General features: G+C 41.8%; 1 protein-coding gene across 2 annotated transcripts; it reads right to left on the minus strand.

Moving 5' to 3' along the window:
- Nucleotides 1-1,240: 1,240 nt before the first annotated feature.
- Nucleotides 1,241-14,561, minus strand: LOC120021408 (H(+)/Cl(-) exchange transporter 5-like). Of its 2 annotated transcripts, XR_005472506.1 has the most exons (14): nt 14,450-14,561; nt 13,853-14,005; nt 13,067-13,215; nt 12,735-12,834; nt 12,416-12,603; nt 12,205-12,327; nt 11,897-12,103; nt 8,542-8,622; nt 7,859-8,401; nt 7,596-7,782; nt 5,558-5,956; nt 5,145-5,361; nt 2,946-3,275; nt 1,241-2,805 (listed from the first exon to the last, which is right to left on the minus strand). XR_005472506.1 is itself a non-coding variant. In XM_038965165.1 (13 exons), the coding sequence occupies exons 2-13, from the start codon at nt 13,995-13,997 to the stop codon at nt 3,185-3,187; spliced, it is 2,430 nt and encodes an 809-aa protein (XP_038821093.1). In that variant the 5' UTR covers nt 13,998-14,005; nt 14,450-14,561; the 3' UTR covers nt 1,241-3,184. The 2 variants fall into 2 exon arrangements, 1 of the variants encoding a protein (XP_038821093.1); XM_038965165.1 differs by having other exon boundaries at nt 1,241-3,275.
- Between the last annotated feature and the right edge of the window lie 581 nt (nt 14,562-15,142).

Here is a 15,142-nt window from a genome sequence, read left to right on the forward strand (position 1 = left end):
ACTAGCCACCTCGCTAACGTTAGCCGCAACAAAAAATTGCAATTCCTAACATGTCATACGAAATGGATGATGGACATCCCACTAATTAACACACCATACGAAACATAACATATCATACTAAATACAGAATAATACAAATTGCTCTGAGACCATGTATGCGACAAAGCCTCTACAATTAAACTGTCGTAATGTTAGCCAAGATACTCCATGTAAGACCCTAAGTCTGCTCCCTAACAAAGTGGAGTGATGGTAAGAGCTGAAACATGGATAAAAAATGTAAAAAGCATGATCTTGCCTTGGGCTGTTTTCAAAACATCACTTGTTTCATGACAGCGGTTCCACATGTTGTGTGGCAAAAATATTATTTGTATTTTATTCTGTTGTATTTCATTATATTCTTAGCCTACTATAAAATATGTATGTTGATTGTGATCAGGGTAGCCTACATGTGTCTGGTCTGTTTAACGAACAAAATAACTATGGATTTCATGTGCATGATGTAGCCCATAGACTGCACAGACCAGTCACATAATTAAACCCAATATATGCCATTCTATTCTTTTGAAAAGACATTTTATTAGTCTTATGTTTTTTAGGATTTGCCTAAAAACTAATTAATAATGGATTTCTTTGTGACGGTGTAGTCTATATTCAATGGATTTATTAAAATACTGTAGATGCCCACCCACATCTACTCCCACTCCTGAACTTGCCGGCATGTGCACAGGCGATTTATTTAAAAAAAAGGCCTATCTCGGCAAGAATGTGGTAAAACTGAGATTGTATGAATTGGGTTTTAAAAAACATTTTGCCCGTTTTAATTTTACAGGCAACATACCTGTGGGAAAAAAATGCAAAGGATATTAAGTATTGTCAGAGCCAATTTTGAACTTCCTGTTAAGCACTGTTCAGGGCCACATCCTAATGGACAATGTATTATTGGTTTGTTTGGGTTTGATGTAAAACTGTTTGCAATGTCTAAAAAGAGTGACTCTGACTGTGTATTTGACTATTGTTTGAAACTATAAACATTTACTGTCTAGACATCTTCCTGTCACTTTCTCATGAAAGGCATGACAGGGCCACCCACACACAGCCCTCAGCCCACAGCAGTGAGTCATAATGGTTAGATCCTCAGGGAGGGATTCAATGGGTTCATGATGTTGGAGTGAGAATGACTCCAAACGTGTATGTATAATACTTATTGGTGAGTAACTGGACACAATGAGCACAAATTTACTCATGTGAAAGTCAACGTTGTTTTAATTCAAGGCAAATATGAAATGACGGGGAATAAATTGATATTTCAATGTTTTTGAATCTCAGTTGCATGTTAACATAAGACGGTAGTGATACAAACCCATTGCAGTTAGCAGAAATCCAAATAGACATGGTTTGTTGATCTTAACTGTAGCTACATCTCCAAAAACAACCGATAAGCATGTTATTTTGAAATGGAGTGCTTTTTAAGTGATAATGTGTTTACCTTTGAGACCCCAAAGTCAAACCTTTTACTGATGTAATGAACTACTGTATACAACACAAAAAAAATGGTTAGAACTTGGTTGAAGTCACACTTGTCCTTAAAGGATAAGACATGATTGACAGGAATACATGAATCTAGTTTAAGAATGTCCACCTTCAACCTCCAAGGGTATCTGCTCTAGATAAAAGTGAGATTTGAGGTTCCTTGGCTTTGTTCATGTATAAGAGACATTATATGCTACATTTCAATTGCTCATTCTTAGTGTAGACTTTGTTGTAGGGAGGGTAAGAGCATGAGGGTCTCGTGAGACAGCAAGAGCATGAGGTAAAAGGGAGAAGAGATCCAGAGTTCTTTACTAGACTGTTGACAGGCCAGTCCTGTCTCTAGATCCCCTGCCCTGGCCAGCAGGTAAGGCCATGCAGATCCATAGACATTGCGAGAGGAGAGGTAATAGCTGGAAATGAAAAGAGATGTGACACACTGGAGTCCTCTCCCTTAATCATCCCATCACCTCATCCAACACTACTCTTCTCTTTGACCTTGTACTCAGGCAGGCAGTCTGTTAGGCTGTTCATCACTGAGGATTCTAGAGTGTGCTGGATAAAGTGATCCATAAACTTATACAATACATAATATTCACAGAAAAGGTCATACAAACCAGAAATATATAGAGATGCATATTCTAAATGAGTAATACAATTCATCCTTTGAGTGTTTGTTACTGATGACCTGGTAATAAAGTATAGTAATGTGACTGTATCCACAGCTGGGTGGTGCACAGTAGCACCTCCATGTGGTGAAAGAGAACCAGAGCATGCAGGTTTCAGAGGAGGGTTATTTACGGAGCTTATTTTATCCTGGTGAATAAGAAAACCATGCTGCCTTACAGTGTCCCTGTACGAAGAGGACATCATCTCCAGGTCTGTGTTAAACCACAACCAATTACATGAAAAAAACTATGAGGAATATGACATTTCCAAGGAAAGAAACACCAGAGAAAATACATTTAGTCTTGACAGCCATATGCAAGTGCTCATTCATGACAAATATTTCAGGCAGACATCACAATTTAAACGGTGCATTTCTTCATGATACTTTGATAGGTAGAAGCTGATAATTTTCACTCCTAGCTTAGTGGTTGTATGGGTTAAGATGTCTATGTGGAGGAGGGAGGGTAGAGTATGTCTTGGCAGTGGTGTGGTTTATATCTCAGACTCCAGACTTGGTCTCCGCTCATTTACAATCCTTGGTCTCTCCAGAGACACATGCTCTACCCAGCATGCCTGCTCTCATCTGTCAACTGAAAAGGAAGACCACTCCTGCCAACAGAGCCAAGAAAAAATATTCTCCCAGTTACTGACGCTCATTTAAGAAGTCATACATCTTTTCTAAATCCAACTCATATTTTGGGCCAATCCTGGAAAGCCAGCTTGCTGTTGAAGAACAACGAATCCTCTACCTTTCCAGTTGTAATGGAATGGCCAGTTGTCACAGCAGGGAGGAATCCACTAGAGTTCTAATGGAATGGCCAGTTGTCACAGCAGGGAGGAATCCACTAGAGTTCTAATGGAATGGCCAGTTGTCACAGCAGGGAGGAGTCCACTAGACATGAACATAGTGCAGTGTAGAGAGGCCTGGGCGAAAGCAGTGGTTCCACAGTGATGTCTGGCCCACGGTGCTGCAGCTGGTACTATACCATCAGTTGAAGAGGATCGAGTCTGGGTCCCGGTTGGCTATCTGAGCCACGTGCTTCAGAATGTCCTTCTTTGTGATAATACCCAGCAAGCGGCTATAAAAAAGAGGGACAAAATGTCAAAGAGGTCTGGACTTCTTACCATAATACAACAAAACTTTAGGAAGGATAAAAAAAAGAAAAATGTATAAGCCAATTCAGTGACATTTTTTAATAAAACATGTTATCAATTTCAAGTCATTTTTTGTGTCCGTCTTGGGGGGGGGGGGGGGGGGCTGCTCTATTCTACTTATGAAATCAGTCCACTATAGATGTAAGTACAGGTCCCTAATTACATACAGTGGGGCAAAAAAGTATTTAGTCAGCCACCAATTGTGCAAGTTCTCCCACTTAAAAAGATGAGAGAGGTCTGTAATTTTCATCATAGGTACACTTCAACTATGACAGACAAAATGAGAAAAACAAATCCAGAAAATCACATTGTAGGATTTTTAATGAATTTATTTGCAAATTATGGTGGAAAATAAGTATTTGGTCAATAACAAAAGTTTATCTCAATACTTTGTTATATACCCTTTGTTGGCAATGACAGAGGTCAAACGTTTTCTGTAAGTCTTCACAAGGTTTTCACACACTGTTGCTGGTATTTTGGCCCATTCCTCCATGCAGATCTCCTCTAGAGCAGTGATGTTTTGGGGCTATTGCTGGGCAACACGGACTTTCAACTCCCTCCAAAGATTTTCTATGGGGTTGAGATCTGGAGACTGGCTAGGCCACTCCAGGACCTTGAAATGCTTCTTACGAAGCCACTCCTTCGTTGCCCGGGCGGTGTGTTTGGGATCATTGTCATGCTGAAAGACCCAGCCACGTTTCATCTTCAATGCCCTTGCTGATGGAAGGAGGTTTTCCCTCAATCTCACGATACATGGCCCCATTCATTCTTTCCTTTACACGGATCAGTCGTCCTGGTCCCTTTGCAGAAAAACAGCCCCAAAGCATGATGTTTCCACCACCATGCTTCACAGTAGGTATGGTGTTCTTTGGATGCAACTCAGCATTCTTTGTCCTCCAAACACAACGAGTTGAGTTTTTACCAAAAAGTTCTATTTTGGTTTCATCTGACCATATGACATTCTCCCAATCTTCTTCTGGATCATCCAAATGCTCTCTAGCAAACTTCAGACGGGCCTGGACATGTACTGGCTTAAGCAGGGGGACACGTCTGGCACTACAGGATTTGAGTCCCTGGCGGCGTAGTGTGTTACTGATGGTAGGCTTTGTTACTTTGGTCCCAGCTCTCTGCAGGTCATTCACTAGGTCCGTGTGGTTCTGGGATTTTTGCTCACCGTTCTTGTGATCATTTTGACCCCACGGGGTGATATCTTGCGTGGAGCCCCAGATCGAGGGAGATTATCAGTGGTCTTGATGTCTTCCATTTCCTAATAATTGCTCCCACAGATGATTTCTTCAAACCAAGCTGCTTACCTATTGCAGATTCAGTCTTCCCAACCTGGTGCAGTTCTACAATTTTGTTTCTGGTGTCCTTTGACAGCTCTTTGGTCTTGGCCATAGTGGAGTTTGGAGTGTGACTGTTTGAGGTTGTGGACAGGTGTCTTTTATACTGATAACAAGTTCAAACAGGTGCCATTAATACAGGTAACGAGTGGAGGACAGAGGAGCCTCTTAAAGAAGAAGTTACAGGTCTGTGAGAGCCAGAAATCTTTCTTGTTTGTAGGTGACCAAATACTTATTTTCCACCATAATTTGCAAATAAATTCATTAAAAATCCTACAATGTGATTTTCTGGATTTGTTTTTCTCATTTTGTCTGTCATAGTTGAAGTGTACCTATGATGAAAATTACAGGCCTCTCTCATCTTTTTAAGTGGGAGAACTTGCACAATTGGTGGCTGACTAAATACTTTTTTGCCCCACTGTAGCTAGTTCTCAGTAGCAGGTGTGTTACCCATTGTGTGTGATGAGGCACTGGCGCAGGCCCAGCTTCCTGAAGATGTCCACCACAATGTCCATGGCGGTGTGGTCTGTGACGGTGAAGGGACTAAGGTCCATGATGCCTCTGAGCTTCAGAGGAGGGGGGCTGTTGGGGGGCTGAGGGGGCGTGTACTCTGTAAAGAAGACCCTCGATGTGCTCACTATCCCATCCTGACGCTGTCTGGCATTATCTGAGAGGAGAGGGGGGGGTTACTGAGGGCTGGCAGTGGGATAAGACCAAATAAGAAGCAACTTTGGGTCCTTGAAAAGCGCTATATAAATATAATGTATTATTATTAAGAATACATGACATTGTTTTGACAAAGGTGACAGAGCATGTGGGTCAAAAGCCAGCACCTCAGCATGATGATAATCTGTCATCCCTACCTATGGAGATGGTGAGGTCCCTTCGCAGCACGAATCCCACTAGGCGTTGGGACTCATGGGAGACCACCACGGGGAAGCCGCTGTAGGTGGTGTCAGTGATCATGGTCTCCACGTCCTCTACCGTCATGCCATCCTGGGTCAGTACGGAGAGCGGCGGGTCACTGCGACGCGGCCGCATCACGTCCATGGCCAGGGTCTTATGACTGAACTCCTCCTTGGCCTCCAGGAAGGGGTAACCGTTGAGGCGGATGTGAGCCTCGTAGATCCCCTCGCGCCCGATGGCGTCCGCCACCCACTTACTGGTCATGGCCGCAGCCATCAGGGGCACGATGTACTCCAGCCCTCCGGTCAGCTCGAACATGATGACCACCAGGGACACGGTCATACGGGTCACCCCACCTGTGGGCACAAAGCCAGTGGGGAGGGAGTGGGTGGCACAGAGAGAGGGGTGGAGGCAGAAAACATTAGGCATACCCACAAGTAGAGGTCGACCGATTAATCGTCATGGCCGATTAATTAGGGCCGATTTCAAGTTTTCATAACAAATCGGTAATCGGCATTTTTGGACGCCGATTACATTGCATTCCACGAGGAAACTGTGTGGCAGGCTGACCACCTGTTACGCGAGTGCAGCAAGGAGCCAAGGTAAGTTGCTAGCTAGCATTAAACTTATCTTAACATAATCACTAGTTAACTACACATGATTGATGATATTACTAGGTTAACTAGCGTGTCCTGCGTTGCAAATAATCAATGCGGTGCCTGTTAATTTATCATCGAATCACAGCCTACTTCGCCAAACGGGTGATGATTTAACAAAAGAGCATTTGTGAAAAAAGCACAATCGTTGCACGAATGTACCTAACCATAAACATCAATGCCTTTCTTAAAATCAATACACAGAAGTATATTTTTTTAAACCTGCATATTTAGTTAAAAAATTCATGTTAGCAGGCAATATTAATTAGGTAAATTGTGTCACTTCTCTTGCGTTCATTGCACGCAGAGTCAGGGTATATGCAACAGTTTGGGCCGCCTGGCTCGTTACGAACTAATTTGCCAGAATTTTACATAATTATGACATAACATTAAAGGTTGTGAAATGTAACAGCAATATTTAGACTTAGGGTTGCCGCCCGTTCTAAAAAATACGGAACTGTTCTGTATTTCACTGAAATAATAAACGTTTTGTTTTCGAAATGATAGTTTCCGGATTTGACCATATTAATGACCAAAGGCTTGTGTTTCTGTGTTTATTATAGTTAAGTCTATGATTTGATAGAGCAGTCTGACTGAGCGGTGGTAGGCAGCAGCATGCTCGTAAGCACTCATTCAAACTTTACTGTGTTTGCCAGCAGCTCTTAGCTGGCTCTTAGCTCTTATGACTTCAAGCCTATCAACTCCCGAGATTAGGCTGGCAATACTAAAGTGCCTATGAGAACATCCAATAGTCAAAGGTATATGAAATACAAATGGTATAGAGAGAAATAGTCGACGCGTCATAATTCCTATAATAACTACAACCTAAAACTTCTTAACTGGGAATATTGAAGAACTGGGAATATTGAACCACCAGGTTTCATATGTTCTGAGCAAGGTACTTAAACATTTGCTTTTTTACATGGCACATATTGCACTTTTACTTTCTTCTCCAACACTGTGTTTTTGCATTATTTAAACTAAACTGAGCATGTTTCATAATTTTTTGGAGACTAAATAGATTTTCTTTATGTATTATATTAGTTAAAATAAAAGTGTACATTGTTCATTCAGTATTGTTGTAATTGTCATTATTACAAATATATATATATATATATATAAAAACCTATTAAAAAATAAAAAGGGCCTATTAATCGGTATTAGCTTTTTTGGTCCTCCAATAAATCGGTATCGGCGTTGAAAAATCATAATCGGTCGACCTCTAACCACAAGACAACATTTAACCAGGAAAAAGAAGCCTAGAATACAGACAAAACAAGTGAAGGAAAAGCTGTTAAACATGCAAGGTGCCAACATACAGTAGCCACGCAGGCCTTACCTAAGCAGGCAGCAGCCCCCACCATGGCGTAGAGGCCTGGGGTGATGCAGTCAGCACCAGGAGAACACCAACCCCTGAAGATCGCCCAGTCATGGTGGTAGTAGGCCAGCTGCTCCATGCCTATTCCCAGCAGCCTGCCTGCGATCGCCCCTACCGCCATGCTGGGTATGAACAGACCAGAGGGAACCTGGAGGAACGACATCCTTATATTAACGCTCAAATCACAGATGTGCCATACAGATGTGACGGAGGTTCTCCAGTACCTTCATGCCGAAGGTAACCACGGTGATGAGCATCTTAAAGACCAGGGCCAGGGACAGCTGCCACATGGCCGTGTAAACATCATTTCCAGCCGGGCGGTCCGGCAGCTCGTTGCTGCTCTTGGTGACGTTGGCATTGTCATAGTTACATAGCTTGGAGGAGTCCAGCAGGCCACAGTCGTTGAAGAGCTCAGAGATGAGCTCACTGGTGCTAGTGCGGGTGTAGCTGTTAGGGAAAGCCACCACCGCCGTCACCGCAGTGACAACCAGCACCTCCAGGACCGGGTAGTGGCCCAGCCACGTGGTCTTACGCCTCCGGCACCACGCAATGTTGGCGCGGATGAAGAAGGCGCCCCAGATGCCCCCGAAGATGCCCAGGAGGATGAAGGGTACAAGCTCCAGGAGGTGCCAGGGGGTGTGGAACTCCACGTAGAACAGCACCAGGCGGCTGTTGCCAAACGGGTTGATGGAGCGCAGGGTGAAGGCTGCCACCAGGGCTGCGAAGAATGACCGCCACAGGGTCTTCAGAGGGAAGTAGTAGCTCACCTGACAGGGCCATGAGGAGACGGACAGTTACACAGTGATCAGTCAACTTTACTACATTCAATAGTTACCTTTAAGAGTGTTTCAACTTGACAGTCATAGAGCCCATAGATTTACACAAGGAGGAAGCTAAGGCACGTTACCTCCTCCAGACTGAAGAGCACTCCTCCTATGGGGGCCCCAAAAGCCACAGACACACCAACTGCTGCAGCGGCAGACAGAACCTGCCACACAAACCACCAAGCAAAGGAAGGAAGAAGGTGATCGGTGTCAGTACATTAATGCTTTACAACACAGCTAAAATCAATGTGTCCGTACATTAATGCTTTACAACACAGCTAAAATCAATGTGTCCGTACATTAATGCTTTACAACACAGCTAAAATCAATGTGTCCGTACATTAATGCTTTACAACACAGCTAAAATCAATGTGTCCGTACATTAATGCTTTACAACACAGCTAAAATCAATGTGTCCGTACATTAATGCTTTACAACACAGCTAAAATCAATGTGTCAGTACATTAATGCTTTACAACTAGAGGTTGATTAATCGGAATGGCCGATTAATCGGGGCCGATTTCAAGTTTTCATAATAATCGAGAAATCGGTATTTTTGGGCGCCGATTTATTTATTTTTTTACACCTTTATTTAATCTTTATTTAACTAGGCAAGTCAGTTAAGAACACATTCTTATTTTCAATGACGGCCTAGGAAAGGCAGAACGACAGATTTTTAACCTTGTCAGCTCGGGGAATCCAATCTTTGATTACATTGCACTCCACGAGGAGACTGCCTGTTAGCGAAGGCAGTAAGCTAAGGTAAGTTGCTAGCCAGCATTAAACTTATCTTATAAAAAACAATCAATCAATGACTGTCATTGCTCCAATGTGTACTTAACCATAAACATCAATGCCTTTCTTAAAATCAATACACAAGTATATATTTTTAAACCTGCATATTTAGCTAAAAGAAATCCAGGTTAGCAGGCAATATTAACCAGGTGAAATTGTGTCATTTCTCTTGCGTTCATTGCACGCAGTCAGGGTATATGCAACAGTTTGGGCCGCCTGGCTCTTTGCGAACTAATTTGCCAGAACTTTACGTAATTATGACAACATTGAAGGTTGTGCAATGTAACAGGAATATTTAGACTCATGGATGCCACCCGTTAGATAAAATACGGAACGGAATAAACGTTTTGTTTTCGAGGTGATAGTTTCCGGATTAGTCAAAGGTATATGGTTTAGAGAGAAATAGTCGACGCGTTATAATTCCTGTAATAACTTGCGGCTGAATTTGAAAGGGGTTCCTTCGTTATTTTACCATTCATGTCTTCCATAGAGAATGTCTTGATCTACTTCAAATAAGGTCTGTGTTTCGTGCAGGCTTAAACCGCCTCGACGTTTTGATACCCGTGTAAATCTCACTAGGATAATGTAACGTTTGTCAACATATTTTCATAAATCCACTCTACAAATGTTTTTATCTTCGCTTATATTTAGCCAATATTGATCAGAGTTACCTTGTCCTATGGATATCTACACAGTTATAAAATTGGCACGGTGATGTAAGCCTACACGAAACACAGACCTTATTTTAAGTGAATCTAAAAAATATCCTATGGAATAAATGAAGGAACCGCTTTTCAGATTTTGCTAGGTGTCATGGGAATTATGACTCGCACTTTGGTTGTCAATTCTTACCATGCCCATTATTAAAATAGGATTTCCTGCATATAGAAGGTAAAGTTTTTGTTTTCAACATTCATCACAGGTAACTTAAACTCTATTTTTATTCAAACAGTTGAGAGTATTTGTCTCCTAAGCAGACTCTTCAGTATCATTGTCACTTCAGAGCTGTGTGCGTGTGTGTATTTATGTATTATATTAAGTTAAAATAAAAGTGTTCATTGTTCATTCAGTATTGTTGCAATTGTCATTATTACAAAAATGTGTGTGTGTGTATGATATACATATATATATATTTTTTTAAATATTTAAAAAAATAAAATAAAATCGGCCGATTAATCGGTATCGGCTTTTTTTGTCCTCCAATAATCGGTATCGGTATCGAAAAATCATAATTGGTCGACCTCTATTTACAACACAGCTAAAATCAATGTGTCAGTACATTAATGCTTTACAACACAGCTAAAATCAATGTGTCCGTACATTAATGCTTTACAACACAGCTAAAATCAATGTGTCCGTACATTAATGCTTTACAACACAGCTCAGCAACACGGCTAAATAACAAATAATATAACACGATGACTCAATGCAAAATATCTCTGTGTTGGAAAATAAATCTCAGGCACAATGTTTACAGAAGGGAGACAGAGTCACCGCATGTTTGTGGCTTTGTACTTCCATTAATACCATCTCACTGTAGCAGAGGAGCAAAAACATCACCTTGGGGTCTGTGTTTGTTGAAATCATGAAACCAGCCACAGGCTATTTATAGTTGAATGGGGTTTTCCTGCAGAATTTGACTTGAGGCTCTCACTCTTGATACAGCTTGATTTGAGTCAAAACAACATCAGTGGTCCTAGCTTTTGCAATTTGTGCCAGTTCCTTAAAAAAAGAGTTAAAAGGTTAACCAGTATTGCATCCATCCATTTAAAAAATGGTTCAGACGTTTGTGAATAGCCCAGTGCAGCATAAAATGAACAGCCGCCAAATGCAGGTAGATTTAGGTATTAGCGGGTAAGACTGTTTATTTCCCCAGCCATGCTGGCGGGTAGCCAATCTGCAAGGCTCTACAATGCGAGCATTACATTCGCAAATAAAACAGTGAAAAGTCAAGTAGGAAAAAATGCTGCAGTAGCTGTTTTCTTCTATTTTGTTTTATAGCTGCTTATAGCACAAATAAATACCAATCTCTATCCCACCTCGCACAGGAACGCTGCCTGCTGTCTGGGGAGCTTTGTGCATTGTGCTGATAGATTAATTTTTGGATGCCAAGTGTACAGGCATAAAAGTCGGTCTAACGTACGCAAAAGTCTACAAAGTGGGACTTTGTCCTCGTGTTTCTTGGCTATTTACATTGTTTTTTTCACAAGGACAGTCTTTTTTCAATGATAGTTAGAGTCTGCTGCTTCAACTGATAGCGAAGATATGCTGTCTACTACAAGTCAGATCCCCAAATCTCTCACAGACACACGACTCAGTGGCCCCATTACCACGGTAACCTCTCACCCTTAAAAGGGTAGCTTAACATTTTGTCTCATCTAATATTTTGGTTAAAATACTCAGGTCACAAAAAATGAAATGAAATTGAGCAATAGATCACAATATATATCACAATGCTTCTTACTAATACATTTCTTGTTTTAGAAACAGTAAGCATGGTCATCTTGTTTTTTTAGGTAATTCTGGAATAAAATCAAAAAATATTTTGGCTGGTAAAAGAAAATCTGAGTGGCTGGTATATTTTTCCATCTACCTGCCAGTGGCTGGTGGACCAAAAAGTTAATTTTAGGCCCCATTTCTCACCTCTCTGCGCTTGGCCTCATTCTTGCGGTACTTGGTGAAGAGGTGGCAGAGGATGTTGCCACAGCAGCAGGCCACGTGGACCAGGGGCCCCTCCTTCCCCAGGCTGAGCCCCGACGACACAGCCAGGACCAGGGTGATGGTCTTAATCACCAGGGTCCACTTCCCCAGATACCCTCGGATGATGAAACCACTCAATATGGTTTTGATCTGGGAGAGAAAATAAATAGCATGGGAAAATAAACCACATCCTTTGTCCTCATTCAAAAGAAGACATATCAAATAAGGGTAAAGAAATGAAGTAATCTTACCTCTGGGATTCCAGAACCACAGGCATAGGGGGCGAAGGCCCTGACCAGTGTCACGGCCAGGAAGGAGAATAGCAGAGCCCAGCACACGTACATTAGGTAGTTCATAATGTACGCAAAGGGACCCTGCAGACAGACATTTCACAATCAGACTGTGACCAAAATAATCACATACAATAAACACAATGGGTCAAGTAGTAATATTTTAGCACACCTCTGTTGTGCCGATAATGAGCTCAGCCCAGCTTTTCCACTGTGGACACTTGTCCCTCTCTTGGAAGGTGGTCTCGTTGGAGGTCCAACAGCAGTGTTCATGGTTGAACCAGAACCCGTTCAGACAAACCCCTTCCTTCAGGTCGGTCATCCAGTGGGCTGATATGTCAATCCCACCTGCCAACGCGCCTGGAATAGAACACAAGGTAAATTACTAACACTACCAATGGCTCCCAGGTGCATTGCTGTGTGGGTCTTAGTAGAGGGAATCAAATGAAAAAGCATTTATGTATCATCAATCTGTATACAATTAGACTGACCTGACATGAGTCCAATCAGCAGCATGAGCAGCCATCCAGAGAAAGCATCACAGACACTGTTCACCAGTGCCCATGTAGACTCTTTGCTTTTACTGGTAATCTACACATCAGATAGGTGACATAAATGTTATTGTTATAATACTATGATGCTTTTGATTCAGACAGTAATGCCATGTAACGTATACAGGTGTTGCTACTACACCTAATAATGATGACAAGTATACATGGATACTGATCTGAAGCCTGTTTGAGACACACGTTTTGTTATGGGTTGGGAAGTGGGTTAAGACTAAGAATTAAAAGGACAAGGAGATAAATAGGATGTGGGTCACCTCTCTGTGCCGGTCACGGTCTTTGGACTTCTCCCGCACCCAGTCTATGGTGTTAAAGTCCTCATAGGTGCCCACCCCAGGCACAGGCTCATCAAGCAGGTCCATCAGTTTAGGAACCCCGTTCACCTCCTCCATACCTGGGTTATCCCCTGGAGGAGAAGGGAGGAAGAAGAGATGTGAGGAATTGAAGAGATTCAAAGGACCGAGGGAAAACACATTCTAGAGCTGGCATTGCTTGAAGGGCAGTTTCCCCAGACACAGATTAGGCTAAACCTAGTCTTCGACTAATAATATATATATATATTTTAATGGAGAATATCCATTGGTCCAGGACTAGGCTTAATCAGTGTCTGGGAAACTACCCCTTAGTGTTTATCTAATAACAAAGGTTTTACTTGCATATCAATAACACATACCTAAAGGGAACAATGTGTTACAGATAAAATTGCTGGAAAATATTGATGAAAAACAATGGCACCTCACTGAGTGTGAGGTTTGGGATGTGATCAGAATAGTTTAGGCCTAATAACTGCATATTCCAAATGCAATTGGTGTCAAATGAAACCAAATCAAAACAAAAGGCAGAAATGCAAAGAGGACTTTGTTCTCACTTATATTAAATCCCAGCAATGTAGGCTGGCCTAGATTAATGTGTTACCGTTTACTCATAACTAATAGACATTTGAGCAGACAACACACCTATCAAAACAAGACACACATAAACAAATCCATGATTTGTGTGTGCGCGCGTAAACACTACAACAGAGACATGGGCCTTGGTCTTACCAGAACCATAGTCTCGGTCCAAGGGTGGTACATCCTCCGTGTTAGAGAAGTCTAATGTCGACCCTGCTATCTCCACCATGTCCTCGTCACTTGTGCTACTTCGTATGCTATTGAAGCTATCGTTGCAATATCCGGTGTTATCCATCGATAATACTGAAGGAACACACACACACACACACACAGAATAAGGTCATGGTCCAAAAGCAAAGAGTTCAAAGCAAAGGAATCATCCACCTAACGTTAACTGGATAGCTACACTAATATTATCGGGGCCCTAGCTATGTGAGCTAACGTTAGTTAGATAATAAATCGGACTAACATTGGCTAGTTAGCTAGCTCTGTTTGTTTTAAAATGTGTTATCATATTCGACTGGCTTTTGTGGTTAGCTAACGTTAGCTACCGACTGACATCGACAATAGTGTCTCCAACCAAGGCAGCTAACGCGTTAGCTAACTTGCTAACTAACAAGTTAGCACAAAGCGCAGCCACACTCACATAACACTTGCAAGCAAGATTAACATTAGCCAGAGAAACCCGAGAGGTTCATATGCAAGATCATATTACTGACATCATATTAATTTAAAAGTCGTTATTACTTTGTCGGGTTGGACTTCGACTGAGAACTCTGCTGTTCTGCTAATGTTATTGTTGTTGTCTGATCCAAATGCCAACAACTTCCTGTTGCGACATACATTGAGAGCTGATCCCAGGTGATCATCTTCTTCTTCACGAAAATAAATAAATTAAAGAGCACTACTACCTTGTAACGAACCCTCCCCATACCACAAAACCCTTCCACACCCCCTCCCCAACCAGATGCTAATCAAATAAAATAATGTTTTATTTGTCACATGCGCAGAATACAACAAGTGCCGAATTTTACTATGAAATGCTTGCTTATACATCCTCTCTCAACAATGCAGAATCTATTAATGATAACAAAAATAGTAATAGAAAGAGGAATAATATACACAATTAATCTACATAGTGGGAGTACCAGTACCAATTTGCAGGGGCGTGAGGTAATTAAGGTAGATGAAGTGTCAAGGCATCAGATAGATACTAATAAGAGTAAGAGAACAGAGTAGCAGCAGCAGCCATGATGAATGTGTGATTATGTGGGATTTTGTGTGTCAGTGTAGTGTGTGTGAAGGCCTATACAGTGTTTATATATAGTCTCGTGACTGCATAGAGTTAGTGCAAGATAAGGTCAATGCAGATAGCCCAGGCAACCATTTAATTGACCATTTAGTAGTCTTATGGCTACTTTGCAGGCTAGTTGCTTGGAG

The sequence above is a fragment of the Salvelinus namaycush genome, chromosome 26, assembly GCF_016432855.1.
Source record: "Salvelinus namaycush isolate Seneca chromosome 26, SaNama_1.0, whole genome shotgun sequence".
In the NCBI taxonomy this organism is placed as follows: Eukaryota; Metazoa; Chordata; class Actinopteri; order Salmoniformes; family Salmonidae; genus Salvelinus; species Salvelinus namaycush.